Here is a 23,052-nt window from a genome sequence, read left to right as displayed (position 1 = left end):
TTGCCACTTTATTATACTTCTGGGTTTTAATACAGGTTGTAAACTGACTTGGGAATAAAAAGTGTTACAGAAATGGTTTAATAAATTAGAGGGGAAAGATATTTAAGCACAAATTAGGAAAGCTATGACATGGAGACTGTAGATTAACCTCTTATGGAGAACAGATATAAATAACAGGCTGGATCCTAACAAGAAAAACACCATTGGATACATGGATATGAAAAGCACGTAGAGAACAAACTTGAGAAGGAATAAGCTAATTGTGACAGTGCATATGCATGGTTTAGCCCTGTGGTAATTCCTGTTCATTGGAGATGGCTCACACGCTTACTTTAGTCTACTAAGCAGTTCTGTTGTTTCAGTTGAGCAGATTAGAACCAAAAATGTATATTCAATTATTCAGGGAAAATGCCATGTTAATTTTGGTGTTAGAATTACCTGTATCAGTAAGTACTGAGTTCTGCATTACTAAGCATGCTGCTAAATCTTATGCAATTTGTTCTTGTAGAATCACTCCCCTATGGCTTCTTTTGTCTCTCTAGGCAGTGGTATAAGGATGACTTGTGTGCACTGGCATTTAAAGTTGTCCATGACAAGCAGCGTGGACCACTGGTTTTTTTACGCATCTACTCTGGCACAATGAAGCCTCAGTCAGCTGTCTATAATATTAACAAAAATTGCAAGTGAGTAAAAAGAGTGAAGAAAGTGTGGAAACTGAGCCATATGGATGTTGTGATGGTTGCCAAGTTCAGGGAGCCCCTCTCTAGCCACTAGGGAACTGGCCTAGCTCCAGTGCCTCGCAACACCCCAGTCTACCCAGACTATGTAGTGCTTCCAGGGTGGTCCAAGAATCATCCACAAGGCTGGGCACTCAGAACCACGGTGCCTACCTTGCAAGCTACAACTGATACCACATAAAAATACCAGAATGTCCAGTAGCTCATCAAGGCGAGACTTGGTTTTAGTACTACAAGCCCTCGGAACCAAAAATCCAGATGGATGGTTGGAGATATTTTTATATTTTATTAAAGATAGCACACATACCCTGGCAAAATTTCCAAAAAGGTTTCAAAAAGTACGTGGAGCAAAAAAAAAAATAAAATGATAATTTGGGTCAAAAGCTGAGATAATCAGGAGAACACATCAGACAATAGCAAAACTAAACTAATTTTCCTAATATTCACATATCAGCATAAAGTCAGCAAAGTTCTGAAGCATAAACAGAATGCATCCTCCCAGGTCCAGCATGACAGAACAGCAACTGAGGATAGCATCTCCGAGAGGCAAGCTAAGCCAACTAAAATAACTTTTGGATTCCTTTTCGTACGTTAAATATCACATTCTGGACCTCACCCATCGGGTTTCAAGTTTCCTCAAACATTCACAAAGACAAGAGCATGTTCTGCCCCCTTCACACAGCTGAAATCATTTCCCATTGGGTATAGCAGTGGTCCCCAACCTTTGGCCTCCAGATGTTCTTGGACTTCAATTCCCAGAAATCCTGGCCAGCAGAGGTGGCGGAGAAGGCTTCTGGGAGTTGTAGTTCAACATCTGGAGGCCCAATGTTGAGGACCACTGGGGTATAGAACCAGGGAACAAGCCAACTTGGCCTTGAAGGCTTCTCTTTCAAGAGATAAACTGCAGGTGTTACACTGTTCTCGTTACTGTGCCTCACCTTCCCAGCCAGCTATTCCCAGGCACTGACAGGGAAGTCTGAATTTTCAAGATGGGCTCCATGTTCCCTCAATTTATCAGTTTCTTCACAGATGTTTCTATAAGTACTGTAGTGTAATGTCTAACTTCATTCATCCTTTGCAGAGAGAGAATGAGTCGCTTGCTTCTACCTTTTGCGGACCAACAAATAGAAATCCCGTCAGTAACAGCTGGCAACATTGTTCTGACTGTTGGGTTGAAAGAGGTGAAGAAATAAAATAACTCTTAAACATTTTATACTGTAAGCCGCCTTGAGTCCTTTTCAGGAGAAAAGTGGGGTATTATTATTACTGTTACTATTGCTGTTTTACTTTTATTACTAGCATTCCATGAAAATTAACATAGGAAGTTAACAGGTTTATTGATCGACTTACGCTTTCCCCAGTGGGAAATTGGCAATGTTGAATAATTTTCTTGGTTTAATCCATTTCATGGGATATGTTTTTTTCGTTCTGTGCTAGAAAATTTTAGTGTAGCTACAGGTAGCGTGGCATATAAGGCTTAATTTTCCAGTGAGAAATAACACCATCAAATAAATTTTGTTTCACTTCTTTTTAGTATTGGCAAATACAACCGTTAGAGAAAGTTGTTTAGTGCAAAATAAAGAACTTTTTAAAAATTTCTGTCATCCCTAATTGGGTTGTCTTTGAATGGAGGAATTAGGAACTTCAATCATTGCTTTTGAATGGTGAAAACCAATTAATTAGATGTTGACTAGACTTGTTTCACTTGATGTTTGGCATGCCTTAGAGTGCTACTGGAGACACCATTGTTTCATCCAAGGCTTCCGCAGTGGCTGCAGCAAAACAAGCTGGCCGAAATGTGGGGTCAAGGTGCGGTCATACCAGTGGAACAGAGAACCTCCTCTTGGCTGGCATTGAGATTCCAGACCCTGTCTTCTTTTGTACAATTGAGCCACCTTCCATGGCAAGGCAAGCAGGTAAGACACTGGTGTTGAAAACACCTGGTCCTGTAATGGGTCGATCTCTTCACTGAACAAATGGAGTTTTCTGTTTATCAATAGGCACAATGTGAAATTAAGATTTTCTGAAGAACTTTGCTTATTAAAACAGCTGTTACCATATTCTTAGATTGTGTATTGTTCTGTAGAAATTGTATTTTCTGTTTACTGATGCACGCCATGTAGTTAAGATTTACAACAGTGCCTGTTCTGGCGCCAACTGCAGTTGATGGAGAATGTGGTGATTGTGGTGTATAAACTACCAGTTGTTTTTAGACTATTGGCCTAATTCAGCTTCTACACAAAGATCCCAAAATAGCAGCTTTAATGTAGCAGTACAGGGATATGAGCAGACTGTGCAAAGTAGCTTTATCTGTAGTCACAGATTTGCTAATAAAATCCTAGTCCAATTAAAAGTGGACTAAAATTACTTTTTCAGATAGATGATGTACAAGAATGATTGGTGACAATGGATCTTTTACTTGAATATCACTTCTCTTCTCCTGTCATTACTTTCCAGATATTTGCTTCTACCATTGAGTTGACATGAAAAGCAAATATGTTACTTATGCATCATATTTCTGTTCTAGATCTGGATAATGCCTTGGCTTGTTTACAGCGAGAAGATCCAAGTTTAAAAGTCAAGATAGATGCTGACACTGGACAAGTAAGATCTGCCATATCCTTAAGGCTACTTCTCTTAATATTGTATGGCCTGTGTTTCATTGATAGTATTGTAATGACAATTTTAATCACTACATTTGATTTTAATCATTGCAAAAAAGTTTTGCAGCCATTTAGGCTATATCATTCTCCATTACAGACTTGAATTGAACAGCCTTAGGAAACTCTTGGATGCTATTTTTCTGCATTTTTTGAAAAAAGTTAAAAAGCTAGTTCTTCGTAGCCTCTGTGAATCACACCCTGGGTGATCCACACCTGCGTGGAGCCTCATGGGAAAGTTCTAGAGCTTCTGCAGTAGCAAAAACCACATTAGAATAAGGCACCACCCCCCTCATATAAGTACCTTGGCACCAAGGCTCCCCTTTCAGTTTCTTTCAACCGCCATGTTGAGAGCCTCATAGTTTCTGCTTCTGTGAGTAAAAGAGTTTATTCTTGATTCCTTCCCTTTATCAATCTTTTTTCCTTTAAGTTTTTAGTTCAATTCATTATCTTCAAAGATTTTTTTTCCTTTCTGCTTTGCTCGGCCCCTGGCTGCAGCACCCCCCCCCCAGTCATCGTTTTTTCTCCTCCAATTATTTTCTCCTATTCATGGCCTCTTTGGGCCCATTTAAACACTGCGTGGTGTGTGATAACAAAATACCACTCTCCAACGGCACTGCCAAGTGTCTTTTTTGCTTGGGAGAGGCACACAAAACATCCTCCTGCCAGCATTGTGAGAACTTCAAGCGCAGAGTCCTCTGTTCTCACTTATCCAAATTAAAACTCTGTCTTTGGGAACAATCCCTTCAACCAACCAAAATGGCCCAACCTCCTTTTAAGGCTACCTCACAAACCAAAGCAATGGAGAAGGCTCTTTCTGCACCCTCAAAACAACTTCCATCAGCCACATCATCCCACTCTGACACTCCATCCACTTTGTCTAGCACTTCAGAAACCCATAAATTGAAGTGCTCAATACCGAAATCCTTGATATTGAAGCCCTCCACTAAACGTCAAATATCCACCGAAGCCTCTTCGGTTCTGGAGCCTTCTCAATCTAAAAGACCTAAACAGCATAAATTTAAAGCTGCAGTCATTTCTCAGCAGTCTCAACTAACCACCGAATCAATCTCTATTGCCTTCTGACAATGACGGAATCCCCTCTCATCATCTCTGCTCCCAATCACCCGAATGGGATGACGGAGCCGATCGGCTAACCATCGACTCCTGATGCAGTTCCTATTACAGTGGTGCCTCGCATAGAGACGATAATCGGTGCAGCAAAAATCACTGCAAAGCGATTTCGTCGCTATGCGATATTAAAAAGCCCATAGGAATGCATTGAAATCCCTTCAATGCGTTTCTATGGGCTTCAGACTCACCTTTAAATGAAAATCCTCCAGAGGGCGGCCATTTTCGCTGCCCGGTAAGTGAAGAATCCGTCCCAGAAAACAGCGGGCGGCCATTTTTTTATCTGGCAGCCATTTTGGAACCGCCAATCAGCTGTTAAAAAATCATCACTTTGCGATGATCGGTAAGCGAAATGGTACCGATCATCGCAAAGCGATTTTTCCCCATTTAAAACATCGCAGTGCAATCGCTTTTGCGATCGCAAAATCTTCATCGCTATGCGATTTCTTCATTAAACATGGCGCCCGTTAAGCGAGGCACCACTGTATTTTGATCACAGATCCAGACCTCAGATCCCATCAGTATTACTTACCTCACTGGAATCCGACCTTGTCGATGATGACCCAACATCACTGGTGGAAGACTTCCAAACTTGCACCCAACTTATGCTCTGTATGGCTAAGTCTCTCAATCTCCAAATCTACCGTCCTTCGACAAAACTGGCCGATCATCTATACGACCCAGTCTCTAAAAATACAACTACTCCAGTATGCATCTCGATGCTTCTGTCTCTACTCAGCACCGCTCAATGATCCTGGACAAAACCAGGTCTTCCCATACCATGTCTAAATGAATCAATAACCTCTACAGAATCCATGATCCTGGAGCTCTATTTCTCAAAAAACAATCAGCTCCAAACTCTATTTTTGTCAAAGCCTCACAATCCAGATCTCGAAATCGACAAACCCTCATAAATATAGACAGTAGAAGGATTGACGCAATGGGAAGATGCGTTCACCATGCATGTCGCTAACGACCAGGGAGCCATGGGTGCATATCAACATTTCCTTTGGGACAATACGTCAACATTTATCAAATCTTTACCAGAAGATAAAATAGTACTCACCCATACCTTTCTACAAGAAGGTCTTTCCATTGCGAAATAACAGATGCTTTCTGCTAGGCACATGGTAGAGGCCACAGCAAAGTCAGTGGCCACTTCAGTAGCCTTATGTCGTTTCTCTTGGCTAAGGACAGCTGGCGCACGTATTGAAGACCTTCCATTCGATGAAACAGGCCTCTTTAATTCTGAAACTGATGATATTTTGGAAAACATGCAAAAGAAAAGATCAGCAGCTAGACATTGGGGAGTTTATCCATCTTACCAACAACGCTCCCAACAAAATCAGTGGAAACGGCTGTACAACTCACATCAAAAATTCCAACATGATCCTCCAAAACACCTTATACACCCTATTTCAGAAATCAAAGAAATAAACGCTGCCAACAACCCATTACTAGGTGCAATGACCACAAATCCAAACATCGTGTTTGACGCTCCCATGACCGAGATTGCACAGTACTCCACCCATCCTGCCCTCTGGAAACACCTATGTGTCTGGGAATCCATCACTACAGATTCCTGGGTACTGTCCATCACCCATAACAGTTACCACATCCACTTCTTTCAACTTCATCCGGTAACACACATCATCACTCCACCATCTTCCTACACGAGGAAATAAAAAATTTACTCCAAAGACGTCATACAACCCATCTTACAACACAACAAAGGGTTTCTCTCTCGCTATTTCACCATACCCAAAAGGACAGAGGTCTTCGCCTTATCTTAGACCTACAAGAGTTAAACAAATACATCATTACCACAAAATTCCATATGGTTACCCTCGAATCAGTTATCCCTTTACTCGGCAAAAACAACTGGTTCACTGTCATAGATCTCAAAGACACATACTTCCATATTTCCATACATCCCTCGCACAGAAAATTCCTTCAATTTCAGCTAGGATCACAAGCCTACCAATTCAAAAGTCTTCCTTTCGGCCTTGCAACAGCTCCAAGAGTATTCACCAAGTACATGGCACCAGTAGCTGTGTACCTCAGATTGCAAAAAATTCTCATATTTCCATATATCGACGATGTAACTCATTCCCGTCGCAAGGCCCAAAGGGACACTCACTTCACCCTTGCCCTCCTTCGCGATCTTGGTCTCGCTGTTAACGAACAAAAATCAAAATTTAAACCTACGAAGATTGTTTATTATATAGGCTCAGGCAGATTCCACACAAGCTCGCACTTTTCTTCCTCCAGACAAGAGAGAAAATCTCACTGCAGTACTTCAAGTTTTCAGTCCACATGCTATTGTACCTGCCTTGACTATCCAGCGTATACTAGGCCCCATGGCCTCTACAATGTCAGTAGTGTAGCACGTATGTCTCAAGATGAGATATCTTCAGTTGTGGTTTCTTGCCCTCTTCGAACTGCTCACAGACCCTTGCTGTTTTAAAGGTCACCCCAGAACTAGCCTCCCAACTTCAGTGGTGACTTCCCCCCCAACCTATCCGTTGGGCGGCCGTTCTGACAACCACAACCGCAAATACAAGTCACCACCAATGCCAGCCTTACAGGCTGGGGAGCTCATTGTAAATCTCTCAAAATCCATGCAAAGTGGACTTCCAGAGAGAGATTGCTTCACATCAACGAATAAAAGCTTGCAAAGCTTTCAGAAATCTACTCACTGGAAAGATGGTACAAATTGCCACCGACAACACCACAGCGATGTACTATATTCTGAAACAAGGTGGCACCCACTCCCCAAGTCTTCTCTATTTAGCAGTCGACCTCTGGGAATGGTGCCTAGCACATCATATCTGCCTCAAGGCTTTACACATTGCTGGCCATGACAACGACTTGGCCCGTCTATTCAGCCGCATGAACTCTCAAGCTCACGAATGGGAGTTAGACCAGTCAGTTTTTCTTCTCCTATACGAACGATGGGGCAAACCAACTCTCGACCTCTTCGCCTCCCGTGTGAATCGGAAGTGCAAACAGTACTGCTCCTGAGTTGGCATTGGCAAACACTCCCAAGGAGATGCATTTGTTGGCCGATGGCCCAAGACCCTCACCTCTTTCTACCATTCCCACTTCTCCACAAAGTTGTGGCTCACCTACAACAAGACAAACCTGGTGCCATAGTTATAGCTAACAAGACAACCCTGGTTTCCAGTCCTTCACAATCTCTCATCAGACATTCACCACCTCCCTCGCCTGCCCCACCTCCTCACACAGAACAATGCCCAAGTACTCCACCCAGACTTACCTGTTCTGCACCTGGCAGCGTGGAGGATTCCACCTCACTAATGAATGTCCTCCGTCAATCAAAGAAGCCCTCCACTAGAAAGGCTTACAGTACCTGTATAAATGGAACATATTCAAATCTTTCACTGAAGCGTCTTCTTTGCCTTCTGTCAACCCATCACTTGTTACTGTTCTACGTTTTTTGCTTCATCACAAGTCTAGCAGCCTTTCCCTCTCTTCCTTGAGAGTTTACCTCTCCGCCATAGTTTCTTATCGGCCCCCTGTTTCTCCGGCAGCTGATTTCTTCAAGCATTCAACACTGAAACATTTTCTTAAAGGTCTATCTCATATCTACCCAGATACCCGCCCACCTTTCTGGCAATGGTCACTAACACTAGTACTGCAAAAACTTACTAAAGCTCCTTTCGAGCCTTTAGCTTCAACCGATTTATGGCTACTTACCTTTAAAACAGTTTTCCTTTGTCGTCACCTCAGTTCGACGAGCTAGTGATTTAGCGGCCTTACATCACGACTGTCCTTATTTACAGTTTTTTTCAAAGTCAAACTATCCATGGATATTTCTTTCCTCCCCAAAGTCTTATCTCAGTTCCATCTCTCTCAGCTGTTTATCCTTCCTTCTTCCCGTCACTGTCCACAACACAAGAAAGAATCCTCCGTACTTTAGACGTTAGGCGAGCCCTTGCCTTTTACGTCCAACACACCCAGCCTTTCAGGCATTCACCTCGACTTTTCATAAGTCACCAACCTCCCTACTAAAAGTCGACAGGTGAGGTCTCAAACTATATCTAGATGGGTCGCTTAAACCATTCACCTCGCATATCAAGTGGCATGCAAACCAGTCCTGAAGGTGATTCGCCCTCACTCCACCAGAGCAGTGGTGACCTTTATGCCAGTGGTCCCCAACCTTGGACCTCTAGATGTTCTTAGACTACCACTCCCAGAAGCCTTCACCACCACCTCTGCTGGCCAGGATTTCTGGAAGTTGAAGTCCAAGAACATCTGGAGGCCCAGGGTTGGGGACCACTGCTCTACAGCATTCCTACATGGCATACCTCTTCCAGACGTCTGCGCCTCTGCCACCTGGACACAGCCATCCACTTTCATCCGGCATTATAAACTTGATCTCTGACAGAAATCTGATGCGGCCTTTAGACGTGCTCTTCTAGCCTCTACCTTGGCATGACACCCTGCCTCTGAGTAAGACAGCTTTTTAGTCACCCAGGGTGTGATTCACGGAGGCGGCAAAGAATGACAGGTTACCCACCTGTAATTGTAGTTCTTTGAGTGGTCCTCTGTGAATCACACATCCCACCCATCCTCCTCACTGTCATGCCATTCTGCTTAATGTAGCGGTGGTTGACACAACTGAAAGGGGAGCCTTGGCATCAAGGTACTTATATGAGGGAGAGGGGCCTTATTCTAATGTGTTTTTTGCTACCGCAGAAGCTCTAGAACTTTCCGATGAGACTCCGCGCAGGCGCGGATCACCCAGGGTGTGAATCACAGAGGTCCACTCAAAGAACTACAATTACAGGTGGGTAACCTGCCATTTTAAACCAAATTTTATTGTAATGTGACCTTAGAAACATATATTAACTTACTAGAACACTACCCAAATATTATTTATTTATTTTTTAAAATATTCCAAATATTTTTAGCCCACTTTTCTCCTTAAAAGAACTCAAGGCGGCTAGGTCCTTTTAAGTGAGAGTGAGATTTTTTTATACAGTATAGGAAAAAAACTATTGTAGATAATGGTAATATAAGTCTTGCAACTTCATTTTCAGAACTAAACTGGAACTGGTAACTTTTTACTTGTAAGTCTATAATTTAATTCACTTTAGGAAGTAAATTTTAAAGAATTATGTGTTTAGAAGATATGACTAATGTGGAAACTACAGTGGTGCCTCGCTTAGCGATGTTAATACGTGCAGAAAAATTCGCTGCTAAGCAATAACATTGCTAAGTGAAGATAAAAAGCCCATAGAAACGCATTAAAACGCGATTAATGCATTCCTATGGGCTTAAAACTCACCTTTAAGCGAAGATCCTCCATAGCGCCGCCATTTTTGGTGCCTCTAAAGCGAGGAATCCGTGCCTGAAAACAGCGGGCGGCCATTTTGTTTACCCGGCGGCCATTTTGAAACAGCTGATCAGCTGGCCGAAAATGGGGGCTTTGCGATGATCGCTTCCCTGCGATCATCGCAAAGCGAATTTCCCCCATAGGGACCGTCGCAAAGCGATCGCTTTTGCGATCGCAAAAACAGCATCACTAAGCAATTTCGTCGCTATACGGAGTGATTGCTATGCGAGGCACCACTGTACACCATTGTGGCGTAGCAGATAGAGTGACAGATTAGGACTCTGGCAATCAGCATTCGAATCCGCACTTGGCCCTGAAAATTCACTGTAGGTGTAGAGCTAGTAAAATCACTTATCGCGAAAGCCCTGTAAGGATTGTTATATGTCATTATTGGCTTGGTATGTAGGAACCCACCCACAAGAATCAGGATGGCGACTTTGTATTTCTCAATTAGGAGTGGACTAAAAAATATGAATTTTCTTAAGCCGAGCAACAGGATTTTAGTCAATGTTTTTGTAGAGGGTCCTCATTGTGCTCAGCTCAGTAAACAGTGGCTGAATTCCAGTACTAAGTTGGAACTACAGTAGACCCATGAGATCAGTGGGAATTTGGTAAGTTCCTCCGTAAGTTCCATTGATTCAATGGGCCTACTCCAGTTGCAGTATACTACTGGATTTCAACCAGTGTCCATTAACATAGATTGAAATTACTGGTTAGTATGTTCTGCTTACTGCATAGTAATTTCCCCATTTGCAGTCAACCCATACTTAGTACTGTGGCTTAAAAGAGAATGAAGTAATAAGCATTAAAAAAAAGAACAAGCTATGATAGAGCTGGTGCTTTTGATATAACTGTTAAGGATCATTCTTATGCTTTTGCCAGACTATTCTTTGTGGCATGGGAGAGCTGCACATTGAGATCATTCATGATCGAATCAGACGTGAATATGGACTTGAGACCTTCCTTGGACCTCTCCAAGTAGCTTACCGAGAAACTATCCAAAATTCAGTTCAAGCTGCAGGTAAGCTCACTGTTAAGGTCTTTAAAGTTAATGACTGAAAGCTGGCAATTAACACTTTACATGCTAGCTTTTTAAAAGCACATTGTTCATTGTATTTTTAATACATCACAGATACACTGGACAGAACCATAGGAGAAAAACGACACCAGGTCACTGTAGAAATGGGACTGAGACCGTGGGTGGGAGAAATGTCAGCAACGGCACCAATCATTGAATATGCTGAGAACATCCATGAGTCACTTCAACCAGACCTTTGTGAAGCTATAGAAACTGGAATTAGGAACTCATACATGCAAGGTAAAAGAGCCATTTCAACACTTATTTTAAATGTATTAGACTTGGGTTTTTTTTTAACGTTATAAAGAACGTTCATAGGGAATTCTTAGTAATAAAATATGTGTGTGCATTAAGCAGATATAGCAATGTTGTCCAGAACCTGAACTCTGTATCCTTAGCAATTTTATGAAGGAGGATACACTCAGAGGCTGTACCCTGGGTAAAAGCAGCTTTAGGTTTGTTGAGGTAGTGGAACAAATGTAAACAAGTAGCTAGGGAGAGTCAGTTGAGGGGAAGAGTCATGGTATGCTTGATTCTGGAAGGAGGTGATAAGAGTCCTGGCGACTTACTGAATGTCTTATCTCCTTATTTTCCCGGTTGTAGGTTAATATTCTGAAATTTATTTTTATTTATTTATTAGAGTTATATACCACCCATCTAGAACGTGTCCACTTTGGGTGGTTTACATGTAACATAAAAATAAACTAAGGTAAAATCCAGATTAAACACAGAATCCAAGATGGGAAATGAAGAAAAGAAAAAAGAAAAAGAAGAAAGAGAAAAAAAGAAAAGGGGAGATAGACTAGGTAATAGTCTGTAGGGAAGGCCTGCCTGTATCGCCATGTCTTCAAGCTAGTCTTGAAGGCCCTCAGCGAGGGAGCCAGGCAAATCTCAACAGATAAGTTGTACCAGAGGCAAGGGGCCACTGCCAAGAAGGGCTGATTTCCAGTTTTTTCCCACCAGTTTTTTCCCACCATTTGGAACTTCCGCATCAGTCTCAAAGGAAGCCCTATGTAGAGAGCGTTACAATAGTCTATTCCTGAGACTACGAATGCATGGACCAGTGTGGTGAACGCCCCCCGTATCTGCATCTAATAGGGATGCAGCTGGGCAATCTGTCAAAGATGTAAATGGGCAGAGTGAACGACAGACACTATCTGGGTCTCCATGGTAAGCGCCGGTTCAAGATGGACTCCCAGAGTGTGAACCAAATTCTTTGTGGTGAGAGTCACCCCCTCAAAAGAGAGGGAGTTCCCCAAACCACTAACATTGGAGCCACCCACCCACAGGACCTCTGTCTTGTCCAGGTTCAACCTTAGTCCATTCAACTGCATCCATTGCAGAATGGCCTCCAGGCAGCGCCCAAGGGATGGAACGCCATCCACTGCAGACGGAAAAAAGATGTATAGCTGGGTGTCATCAGCATATTGGTGACATGAAGCTCCACATTCCCGGATGACTCCACACACACACCGGCTTCATATAGATGTTAAACAGCATTGGGGAGATGATCAAACCCTGTGGGATCGCACAACTGAGGGACAATGGGGCCGATACATTCTCCCCAAGCTGCACTCTCTGAGGACGGCCCTCCAAGAAGGACTGGAGAGCCAAGCGAGAGCAAGGCCACCAGTCCCCAGCTCAGAGAGCCTCCCCAGGAGGATATCGTGGTCATCAGTATCAAAGGTGGCTGAGATATCAAGGAAGACAAGCAAGAACATTTTGCGCATTGGCCTCCCTAAATAGGTTACCCAGCAGGGAAACCAATGCCGTTTCCGTGCTGTGGAAACTATAATTTAGTTTTAAAATAGCTGAGCACAGTATGCATTTCCAGAAACGTGTTAATGAAGAACATGAAGTGTTGTGTCTTTACAATGTTAAAACAAGGACCTTTTGATTTTGGGTTTTATCAGCAGCTTAGAACGCAATAAGCTTTCTGTAGAGATTATTACAGGTAGCAAAGCTTTGGGTAGTGGAGCCTGTACAGTGGACCCTCGACTTACAGACAGCTCGACTTACAGACTTTTCGAGTTACAGACTTCTCTGGCTGCAAAATTTAGATTCGACTTGCAGCTGGAGAATCGACTTACAGACCAGAAAAAACCAAAAATGGAACAAAAATAGAATAAAAACCGCCGGTTATGGGATTAATCGGTTTTCAATGCATTGTAGGTCAATGGAGATTCGACCTACAGACTTTTCGACTTGCAGACACCATTCCAATACGGATTAATTCCGTAAGTAGAGGGTCTACTGTAACTTTGATTAGATTTAAAAGATTCAACAGAAAATTCCAGCATCCTGTAAAAATTGACACAAGCATTGCTAGAAATCTCTTCCCTTAGTCAAGATGGGAACTCCCATCTTAGGGATCAGAAAGCCTGAATGCAAAATATAAACATATGCAAAGGGATATAAATGTAGGTCTGTGCTGCTCTCCTTTATTTCGTGTCTCTCTTCCTTACCCAACTGAGTAAGGAACTGAGACAAAATAGATGGGACAAATCCCACAGGATTCTGTGTTCAAATGCCAATGTGTTATTTCTCTTGTAGGACCCCTTCTGGGATTCCCACTTCAAGATGTCGTAGTGACAGTGTATGCAGTGACAGCAGGTTCTGATACATCCCCAACAATGATTTCGGCTTGTGTTTCTCGCTGCATGCAAAAGGTATGAGTGAAATAGTACAAATGTCAAGACCATTTGTATTAATAATTTTCCTTTACCCTCTTTGATTCTGTTTGTTGGAAACCTATCACACTTTTGTAGGACACACTGTTGTGGCAGCAGCATCTGCAGATTTTTGGATTGTAATATGGCCATTTAAACTCTGTAGTCAATACAGTGGTGCCCCGCATAGCGACGTTAATCCGTTCCGGATTAATCATCGCTATCCGGAAACATCGCAATGCGGGAGGGAAAACCCCATAGAAACTTTGTTTAATGCATTCCTATGGGGCGAAAACTCACAGTTATGCGAAGATCCTTCGTAGCGCCGCCATTTTCGCCGCCTCGGTAAGCGAGGGCAGCGCACGAAAATGGTTGCGGCGGCCATTTTGGAACCGCTGATCAGCTGTGTGAAAATGGGGCCTTTGGGAGGACCGCGGGGGAGGGCTCCCCCGCGGTCCTCCCAAAGCCCCCATTTTCACACAGCCGGCTGAAGCGCTTTGGAACGACGGCAGGGGAGCCCTCCCCTGTGGCCGCTCCGAAGCGCCCGCCGCGAAAATGCTGTGAAAACACACACACACACACCACAGAAACATAACCCCCCCAGTCCAAACCCACCCTCCAAAACCCACACAGAAAGGTTTTTTAAAAAGGACTTACCGGTGCAAAGCCGGGGGCCCGGCCTGCTTTAGCCTCCCGGCCCTCCGCTGGTTCCGCGCAGCCGGGGGCGACCGGCCTGGTGCCTGGCCTGCTCTAGCCTCCCGGCCCTCCGCTGTTTCCGCGTGGCCGGGGGTGAGCGGCCAAGGGCCTGGCCTGCTCTAGCCGCCCGGCGCTCCGCTGCCTTTGGAGCTTTCAAAGGGCTTCCTCCAATGTCGGGGAAAGCCCTTTGAAACCTCTGAAGGCACCGATTGCGGCGGCGAGGACCCCCAGGGAGGTCTCCCATGGTGGCGTGCAAGCCCTGGGAGACCTCCCTGGGGGTCCCCACCGCCGCGATGGGCAGCTTCGGAGCTCTCTGGAGCCAAAAAGGCAGTGAGAAAACGCGGGAAGTTCAAACTTCCTGCACTTTCTCCCTGCCTTTTTGGCTTTGGAAGCAAACCGGCGGGCCAGGGAGGAATCGGCTCCCTTCTTCCACCCGACGGTGAGTCCCCTTCGCGCTGGCTGAGCTCAGCCCAGCCCGAAGAGGACCCAGCGTCAGGTGAAAGGAGGGAGCTGATTCCTCCCTGGCCGGCTGGCTTGCTTTTCCAAATGAGAAGCAAGCCAGCCAGCCAGGGAGGAATTGGCTCCCTCCTTCCACTCAGCCCAGCGCGAAGCGGACTCTGCATCAGTTGCAAGGAGGGAACCGATTTCCCCCTGGCCACGCGGCTTGCTTTTCCAAACAAGAAGCAAGCCGCACGGCGGGGGGGAAATCGATTCCCTCCTTGCAACAGATGCAGAGTCCGCTTCGCGCTGGGCTGAGTGGAAGGAGGGAGCAGATTCCTGTCTGGCCGGCCCTCCCCCGCGGCCGCTCTGAAGCGCCCGCCGCAAAAATGCAATCGCTTTTGCGATAGTAAAAAACGAATTGATATGCGGATTCGTCGTTAAACGGGGTGCTCGTTATGTGAGGCACCACTGTATTTTTTTTCTTTACTATAGGTGATAGTCTAGCTTTTAGTTTAGTTCACAGTGAAAAATTATTCTCTTCTTTAACGTGGTTCTCTATGAATCCACACTGATGGGTTAAACAGCGCCTGCGCTGGTTCCTCTCGGAATTTTCCAGAGCTATGAGGGAAAAGATACAATGTTTGAGTTGCCCTGCACTGCGCAAGTGCAGCCCGCCAAAATCCCCAGTTCCATTTATCCGCCCGCGGAGTTGGAACCTCTCGGTTAGAGCTCTTGAGATTTCATTCTCCTATCGCAGTTTTCGGATTTTTTGGACTTGACCTGGCTTGTCTTTCGTCTATCCGTATCTCCGTTGCCCTGAATCCGGACCGGCTGACCTTCCTTTGCCTCTGGCGCGCTCATTGCAAGTACTTTCGCTTCCCGCTTGATCCTGATTGAGGCCTATTACCTCCCGCTGAGGCGCCACGCGCCAGCAGGATTCTTTCAATTACTGACTTTCTCTGCCGCTTGTTAACTGTTGGCTTATGTCAGCGAAAAAGGGACCTTTTCGCCGCTGCTCTGCTTGCTCCGGGAAGCTCCCCTTCCAGGATCATCATTCCCTCTGTCTTTTCTGTCTCGGCGAGACCCATTCGCCCACCTCTTGCAAGCATTGCAAGGAATTCACCAAGGCGACCCTAAAATCTCGTCAGCAACGCCTCAAGTATTTTCTGTGGCATCGCACTCTGTCAGCTTCACAACCGTCAGATATGGAATCTGTCCAGTCGGTCTCCACTGTTCGTTCGGAGGTGACTTTGGTCTCCTCTTCCCCTCCTTCGACATCTAAGGAGGTGTCCAAGAAGCTTTCCAAAGGAAAATCCAAGAAATTGCCTGCCGGAAAAAAGTCTTCATCTGATGTGCCCTCTTCTTCAGCCTCGGCACCAACGAAGAAGGGACCCTCCAAGGCTGCGCCGAAGGCTAAGGCGAAGACCAAGGAGATTACCCTGGTCGTACCACCTGTCTCGGCGTCGGTGCCTTCTCCATTCCTTGAGGAGTCTTCTCGGGACCGGGATTCGGTTTCCGATTTGGGCGCCCCCATTCCACCTCGCCAACCGCCACCGGTGGATTTGGGCAAGTCGCCTACGGTTAGCCAGCTCGACAAGCTCGTTGCCGGCGCCGAGAGCGTACCGCTCAGCCCGATACTTACCGGGCGAACCACCCGATCTCCTTCACTCCTCTCGGAGTCGGGTCGTTCGATATCTCCTCCCCCTCCACGGGGTCGACCTACCAAGCCAGTCGAAGAACCAGTCCCTCGGCGCCCAGCTTCTCATTCCGACGACGACGAACCACCGCCGAAGAAGCCCCGTCACCGACGCAGGCACCGTCGAGGCCACCGACGCCGAAGGGACTCCTCGCCGTCCGACTCAGACTACAGTCGGGGTCGGAAGAGGTCCCACCGGAGACGGCGAAGAAGGGATTCTTCTACCGAGTCCTCTTCGACCTCAAGGGAAAGGAGACATAGGAGAAAGAGATCTAAGTACTCCTACTCGTCATCCTCTCGGTCACATTCTCCGCGTCGAACCCCATCCCCGAATAGACCTTCGGAAACGGGCTCCGGTAAACCTACGGCGCCGAAGGATGCCCCGACTGCACCGCCTGTCTTGCCGCCTTGACGACCTGCAGAGGAGTGTCCTCCGGCCCCGAAAAAGACGCCTTCGGGGCCGAAAGTACCTCGTCCTCCATCCTCCCCATACCATTCGGAGGAGGAGCATCCCGGAGAGGAATCTTCCGATGCGGAAGACGACACCGAGTCGGAGGTGTCCTTAGAAGTCCCAATCCCTGGGGAACCTTTGCCTCCAGAGGCAGCTAACTTAAAACCATCCTCTCCTTCGGAAGATTTCTCTTCCTACACTCAAATGGTTGGCCGTATGGCTCAAGCTTTAAAGCTGGCAATTGAGCAGTCCCCAAGGAGAGAAGAGAATCTCATCTTCGGGGATATCGAGGCTGAACGGACACATCCAGTCAGTTTGTCCTTCATACCTGAACTAATGGACCTTATTAAAGAATTCTGGGAGCATCCTGCCAATGCTACCTCGATTTCGAAAAGAACTGAGAATCTCTATAGGATTCATGGCGACAATACCTCTTTCCTAGTCATGCACCCTGCACCCAACTCTTTAATAGTAGAGTCTAGTTCTACTAAGACCCCTACAAAAGGTCACCCTACCCCAACCAACAAGGAGGGAAGGAAGCTCGAGATTTTGGCACGTCGCATGTACTCTATGACCACGTTCACCTTACGTGCAGTGAATTATCTAGTGGCTATGGGTGCCTACCAAAAACAACTTTGGTCCAGGGTTCTTCCAGCCCTTCAAAGGGCTCCAGACGATATTAGACAGCTCTGTCTGGATACTCATGCGGAAGCTCTCACAGTATCTAAATATCAACGACTAGCCGCCCGCCATGTAGCAGAGGCCACGTCCAAGAATTTTGCTTCCCTTATCACTCTGAGAAGGCATGCTTGGCTGCGCTCAGCCAACATTGTTGAGGACATTAAGGCTAGAGTAGAAAACCTGCCTTTTGATGCCACAGGCCTCTTCAGCCAGAATACTGATGAGAACCTGGAAAACTTACATAAAAGTAAGAAAACGGCAAAGTCATATTCCGTGCAACCTCCATCTAGACAATCCAAACCTCAGTGGCGTCCAAAGTACACCACCCAGTCTTACCAACAGCCTTCCACTAGTACTTACCGTCCTTATGGGGGCAATTCTTCCCAACGCCCTCCTCAGGCTTCTTCCTCTTCATCTACTGCTTTCAGATCCCAACCGTCCCGTAAGAGGCAGTCTTTCAAAACACCTGGAAGAAAACAAAAACAGTACCTTTGACTCCCTGACTGTTCAACTGCCAACCTCCCACACCACCCGCCTCTCTCCTTACCTTCACAACTGGACTCTCATCACCAACGACATCTGGGTTCTCAACATTATCACCTCCGGTTACCGCCTGGAGTTTATAAGGTTGCCTCCTCTAGGACAGGTCAACCCTACATCATTCGATCCGATCCTAGAGGAGGAAATCCTGACTCTCCTTCAGAAAGGGGCTATCCAGAAGGTGCCATCAGAGGATCTCCTCGGCGGGTTTTACTCCCGATACTTTCTGGTTCCAAAGAAGGACGAGGGCCTTCGCCCCATCCTCGACCTGAGAAGCCTCAACAAGTTTCTCAAGGTACGCAAGTTCAAGATGGTGACCTTAGAGTCCATCATTCATCTTCTGAGGCAGGGAGACTGGTTTGTGGTCCTGGATCTAAAAGACGCATATTTCCATGTCACCATACACAGGAGCCACAGGAAATATCTGCGTCTACTCTTCAACAACACCATCTATCAGTTTGTGGCCTTACCCTTCGGCCTCTCCACAGCACCCAGGACTTTCACCAAGTGCATGGCTCCGGTGGCAGCATACCTGCGCCTTCAAGGGATCCAGGTGTTTCCCTACATCGACGACTGGCTGATTGTCTCCACGTCCAGACATCAGGCCTTAAAGGACACTCAGTATGTTCTCCACACGTTACAATCACTAGGTCTTACCGTCAATCACGAAAAGTCCAAGCTGAATCCTTCTCAAGTGGTGGACTACATCGGAGCGAGGTTAGACTCAGTGCACGCCCGGATGTTCATGCCCCCAGAACGCATCCAGAAGCTAGTAAGGGCCATAAAAAAGTTCAAGCCCAGGGCAAGAGTAAAAGCAAGCCTTGCACAACATCTGCTAGGCCTCATGGCTTCTACAACGGCGACCCTGTCCCATGCTCGCCTCAAGATGCGTTCACTTCAAATTTGGATGCTGTCCCTCTTCAATCCACTCCTCGACAGTCCAAACAAGCTTCTTACTGTCACCCCGGAGTTGGCACAGCAGCTGCAATGGTGGACTTTCCGACCTCACCTCTTGGTGGGACGTCCTTTCCGTCCTCTTCATCTGACAACTCAGGTCACTACAGACGCGAGTCCACTCGGATGGGGCGCCCATTGCGAGGGTCATCAGATCAACGCTCTGTGGTTCCCTCAGGAGAAAAACTTGCACATAAACCATCTGGAACTGCTAGCCATCATAAAGGCTTTAAAGTCCTTCCTACCTCTGGTGAGAGGCAGGGCGATTCAGCTCGTCACAGACAACACCACAGCGATGTTTTACGTGAACAAGCAGGGAGGCACAAGGTCAAAGTCCCTTCTGTTCCTCTCAATACATCTCTGGGAGTGGTGCTACCAGGAGCACATTTACCCGGTAGCCATCCACATAGCCACCACGGACAACATCGTTGCAGACGAACTCAGTCGTCGCTCCACTCAAAATCACGAATGGGAGCTGGACTCAGAGATCTTTCAAGAACTCTGCCACAGGTGGGGAACTCCGACAACCAACATGTTTGCCAAGCACTCCAACAAGAAGTGTCTCCGCTACGCATCCAGGGCAGGACGGGGCCCGGGATCGTTGGGAGATGCTTTCATGATCCCTTGGCACAAGGGCCTTCTCTACATGTTTCCTCCCATTCCATTGGTTCAGAGGTCAGTAGTCAGAGCCCTCCAGCTGCAAGCAGAAGCAATCTTGATTGCACCTTGGTGGCCCAGACAACCTTGGTTCTCTCTACTTCTGCAGACAGCAATCGACAAGGTCAAGCTTCCCCTCATTCCACACCTAATAACTCAGGACTCGGGGTCGATCTTCCACCCAGACCTGGAATCCCTCCAATTGACAGCGTGGAGGATATCCCATCAATAATGGAAGTTCTTGACAAGGCAAGAAAGCCTTCTACCATGCGGCTCTATCAACACAAGTGGCAAGGCTTTCTCAAATTCACTACAGAGCGGGGTTTACAAGCATCTCCCGTCTCTTTATCTACATTGCTACTGTATCTCAGACACCTGTTTGATCTTGGTTTAACCAAGTCTACCTTAAAGGTGTACACCTCAGCCATTGTAACTTTCCAACCCAAGGGGTCTCAATCCTCCAGATGGTTTTCCCATCCGACGGTGAAAGCTTTCTTCAGAGGTCTGTCCAACATGAGACCCCCTGTGAGACGGCCATTACCTCAGTGGTCTTTACAGACAGTACTGCACTCACTGGTTCGTCCCCCCTTTGAGCCAATGGCTACCTGTGACCTGAAGTTTTTATCCCTGAAAACTTTGTTCCTTGTGGCAATCACTTCTGCCCGTAGGGCTAGTGAATTGGCGGCTCTCCGGGCTGATTCCCCTTACCTCCAATTTTTCAAGGACAAGGTGGTGTTATACCCAGATGTTTCTTTTCTTCCCAAGGTGGTGTCGGACTTTCACGTCAACCAACCTCTATTGCTACCTACTCTTTTTTCTGAACCCTCTTCAGATATTGAGCGCACGCTCCACTGTTTGGACGTTCGTCGTGCATTATCCTTTTATATCTCAAGGACCAAGGACTTCAGGAAAGTCCAGAGACTGTTCTTGTGTTATTATGGCCAACGTAAAGGGACTGCTGCTTCGACGTCGACCCTGTCCAGATGGTTGGTTTCCACCATTTCATTGGCCTATGAGTTGCAGCACAAACCTCTCCCTGAAAACCTGCGTGCTCATTCTACACGAGCTGTTGCCACATCCACGGCCCTGCTGCGTGGGGTAGACATCCCCGATATATGCAGAGCAGCTACCTGGTCCAGTGTATCGACATTCATCAAACACTACAGACTGGACCTCAGGGCCAAGAATGAGACCAGATTCGGGAGGGCTATCCTTACATCACTGCTGCAGTGACGGCCCACCATCCTTTAAGTAGCTTGGTAGTCACCCATCAGTGTGGATTCATAGAGAACCACGTTAAAGAAGAACAGGTTACTTACCTGTAAACATGGTTCTTTAAGTGGATTCTCTATGAATACACACGACCCGCCCAACCTCCCCACGTGTCCGTCACTGCTGACTGAGTTCCAACTCTATGTGCGGGCACATGGAACTGGGGATTTTTGGCGGGCTGCACTTGCGCAGTGCAGGGCAACTCAAACATTGTATCTTTTCCCTCATAGCTCTGGAAAATTCCGAGAGGAACCAGCGCAGGCGCTGTTTAACCCATCAGTGTGTATTCATAGAGAATCCACTTAAAGAACCATGTTTACAGGTAAGTAACCTGTTCTTTTTCATGCACACAAAAAGCAAAATTCTAAGTACAAGCTGATTTAGGAGTCTGTTAATTCTGTTGTTGTTTGCCCTGAACAAAAGTCTGTGGCTTTAAAAAGGTTGAAATGCTGTTTCTTAGGCTTTGAAGAAGGCTGATAAACAATTGTTGGAGCCTCTGATGAACTTGGAAATAACCGTGGGTGAAGCGCACCTTGGTGTAACACTTGCAGACCTCGCACAGAGACGAGGGAATGTTCAGGAAATTCAGAGCCGCCAGGACAATAAAGTTGTGATTGCATCGGTTCCACTAGCAGAAATGATGGTATGTACTTAGGGTGCTATAATATGGGTATCTTGTTCTGTACTCTGGTATTTCACAGCCCACCTAAGCAGAGTACAGTGTAGTTACACTACAGATAAGTACATTAATCTACCATAGCTTTCTTTAAGTTTATGAAATGTGGAACTATTCTTTTTCAGTATGCTAATTATTAAGGAGTAGTGATTTTCAGCTGGCTGGATAGCTAAAGAGTTTTGCCTACTTTTGAAATCCCTTTATAAAACATGGGAGGTGAGCACCTTTGGACATCTGGGAAGCTTTTCTTCATCTACCTAGAAGTTTCCTTAGGAAGCATTCTCTATGTCTCCTAAAGGCAGGGTGTGATTAGGCTTCTTTACAATCTGCAACAGTAGCACCAGTAGTCTTCTTAGACAGAGGGTTCATTTGTGACCGCCATCCTGTTTCAGCAGCAACTAACAAACCCAGGTCCTTCCAGAGAGCCAAAACAGCGTATTTATCTTGGTCTTCTCCCAGGTGAGCTATATTTAGGTGTCTCTCGGGGAGCACTCCTAGAATGCAAAATTACAGGGTCACCCAAAAATTCTGAATGGTAGAACACTTGCAGTCTGTCCCACTGATCTACCTGTGGGCTTATTGTGTCCTTCCCACAGCTCTACCCAGAATGGTTAATGGGGAAGAATGCCAGAGTTGCACTCCAGTAACGTCTGGAAGGCCACACTATGACCAGCCCACCAAAGACTGCCTTATACGTGATGCATTTGTTTTGCCACTGTTTCTTATACTTTTCTTGCCTTTTGAAATAATTCATAGTAACTAGCCTGAAATTAAAGTTGTGTAATTTAATATAGTTTTTCTTGTGATAAATTACTAATGTGTGTATTGGTTTCTTGCTAGGGCTATTCAACAACTTTGCGATCTCTGACTTCAGGCAGTGCTACTTTTACATTGGAATTGGCAAGCTATCAAGCAATGAACCCTAACGAGCAAAACATGCTGCTTAAGAAGACTGGTTTAGTATAATATCATAGATGAACAAGGACTTGCTTTAGTCTGTTATGTGCTGATTTTGCTCCATCTACAGTCATGTGTTCAAATGGTACTATTTTAAGATGTGCTTACTTGCATCTTGTGAAATAATTGCCAGTTCCAACAATGCCAGGTCCAGAGTTGTTTCATAACTGGTACTGATTATTTTGTTATAAAAAGAAAGTTAGAAATAGGTTTTTTTGACTCACCCATTTTTTTTCATTTGCCTCTGTCAATCTATTACAGTGGTGCCCCACATAGCGACAATAATCCGTTCCGGATAAATTGTCGCTATCGGGAATCGGCGCGATCCGAAAAGAAAACCCCATAGGAACGCATTGAAACCCCTTCAATGCGTTCCTATGGGGGATAAACTCAC

At 45.9% G+C, this 23,052-nt stretch overlaps 1 protein-coding gene across 2 annotated transcripts in view; it reads left to right on the top strand.

Moving 5' to 3' along the window:
* Window positions 1-22,881, top strand: part of GFM2 (GTP dependent ribosome recycling factor mitochondrial 2) — a 41,310-nt gene extending 18,429 nt beyond the window's left edge. Inside the window, exons 12-20 of one of the 2 annotated variants that reach the window (XM_020804030.3) lie at window positions 543-683; window positions 1,819-1,918; window positions 2,464-2,653; window positions 3,265-3,341; window positions 10,773-10,911; window positions 11,023-11,208; window positions 13,522-13,637; window positions 21,486-21,668; window positions 22,542-22,881. In XM_020804030.3, coding sequence (XP_020659689.3) covers window positions 543-683; window positions 1,819-1,918; window positions 2,464-2,653; window positions 3,265-3,341; window positions 10,773-10,911; window positions 11,023-11,208; window positions 13,522-13,637; window positions 21,486-21,668; window positions 22,542-22,667 — 1,258 coding nt within the window. In that variant the 3' untranslated portion in view covers window positions 22,668-22,881. Of the gene's footprint in view, window positions 1-542; window positions 684-1,818; window positions 1,919-2,463; window positions 2,654-3,264; window positions 3,342-10,772; window positions 10,912-11,022; window positions 11,209-13,521; window positions 13,638-21,485; window positions 21,669-22,297; window positions 22,490-22,541 lie in introns of those variants that run through there. The other variant, XM_072992647.2, reaches the window with a different exon arrangement.
* Window positions 22,882-23,052: the final 171 nt, after the last annotated feature.

The sequence above is a fragment of the Pogona vitticeps genome, chromosome 2 (assembly GCF_051106095.1).
Source record: "Pogona vitticeps strain Pit_001003342236 chromosome 2, PviZW2.1, whole genome shotgun sequence".
NCBI lineage: Eukaryota > Metazoa > Chordata > Lepidosauria > Squamata > Agamidae > Pogona > Pogona vitticeps.
This window is presented reverse-complemented; position numbering and strand designations above follow the sequence as displayed.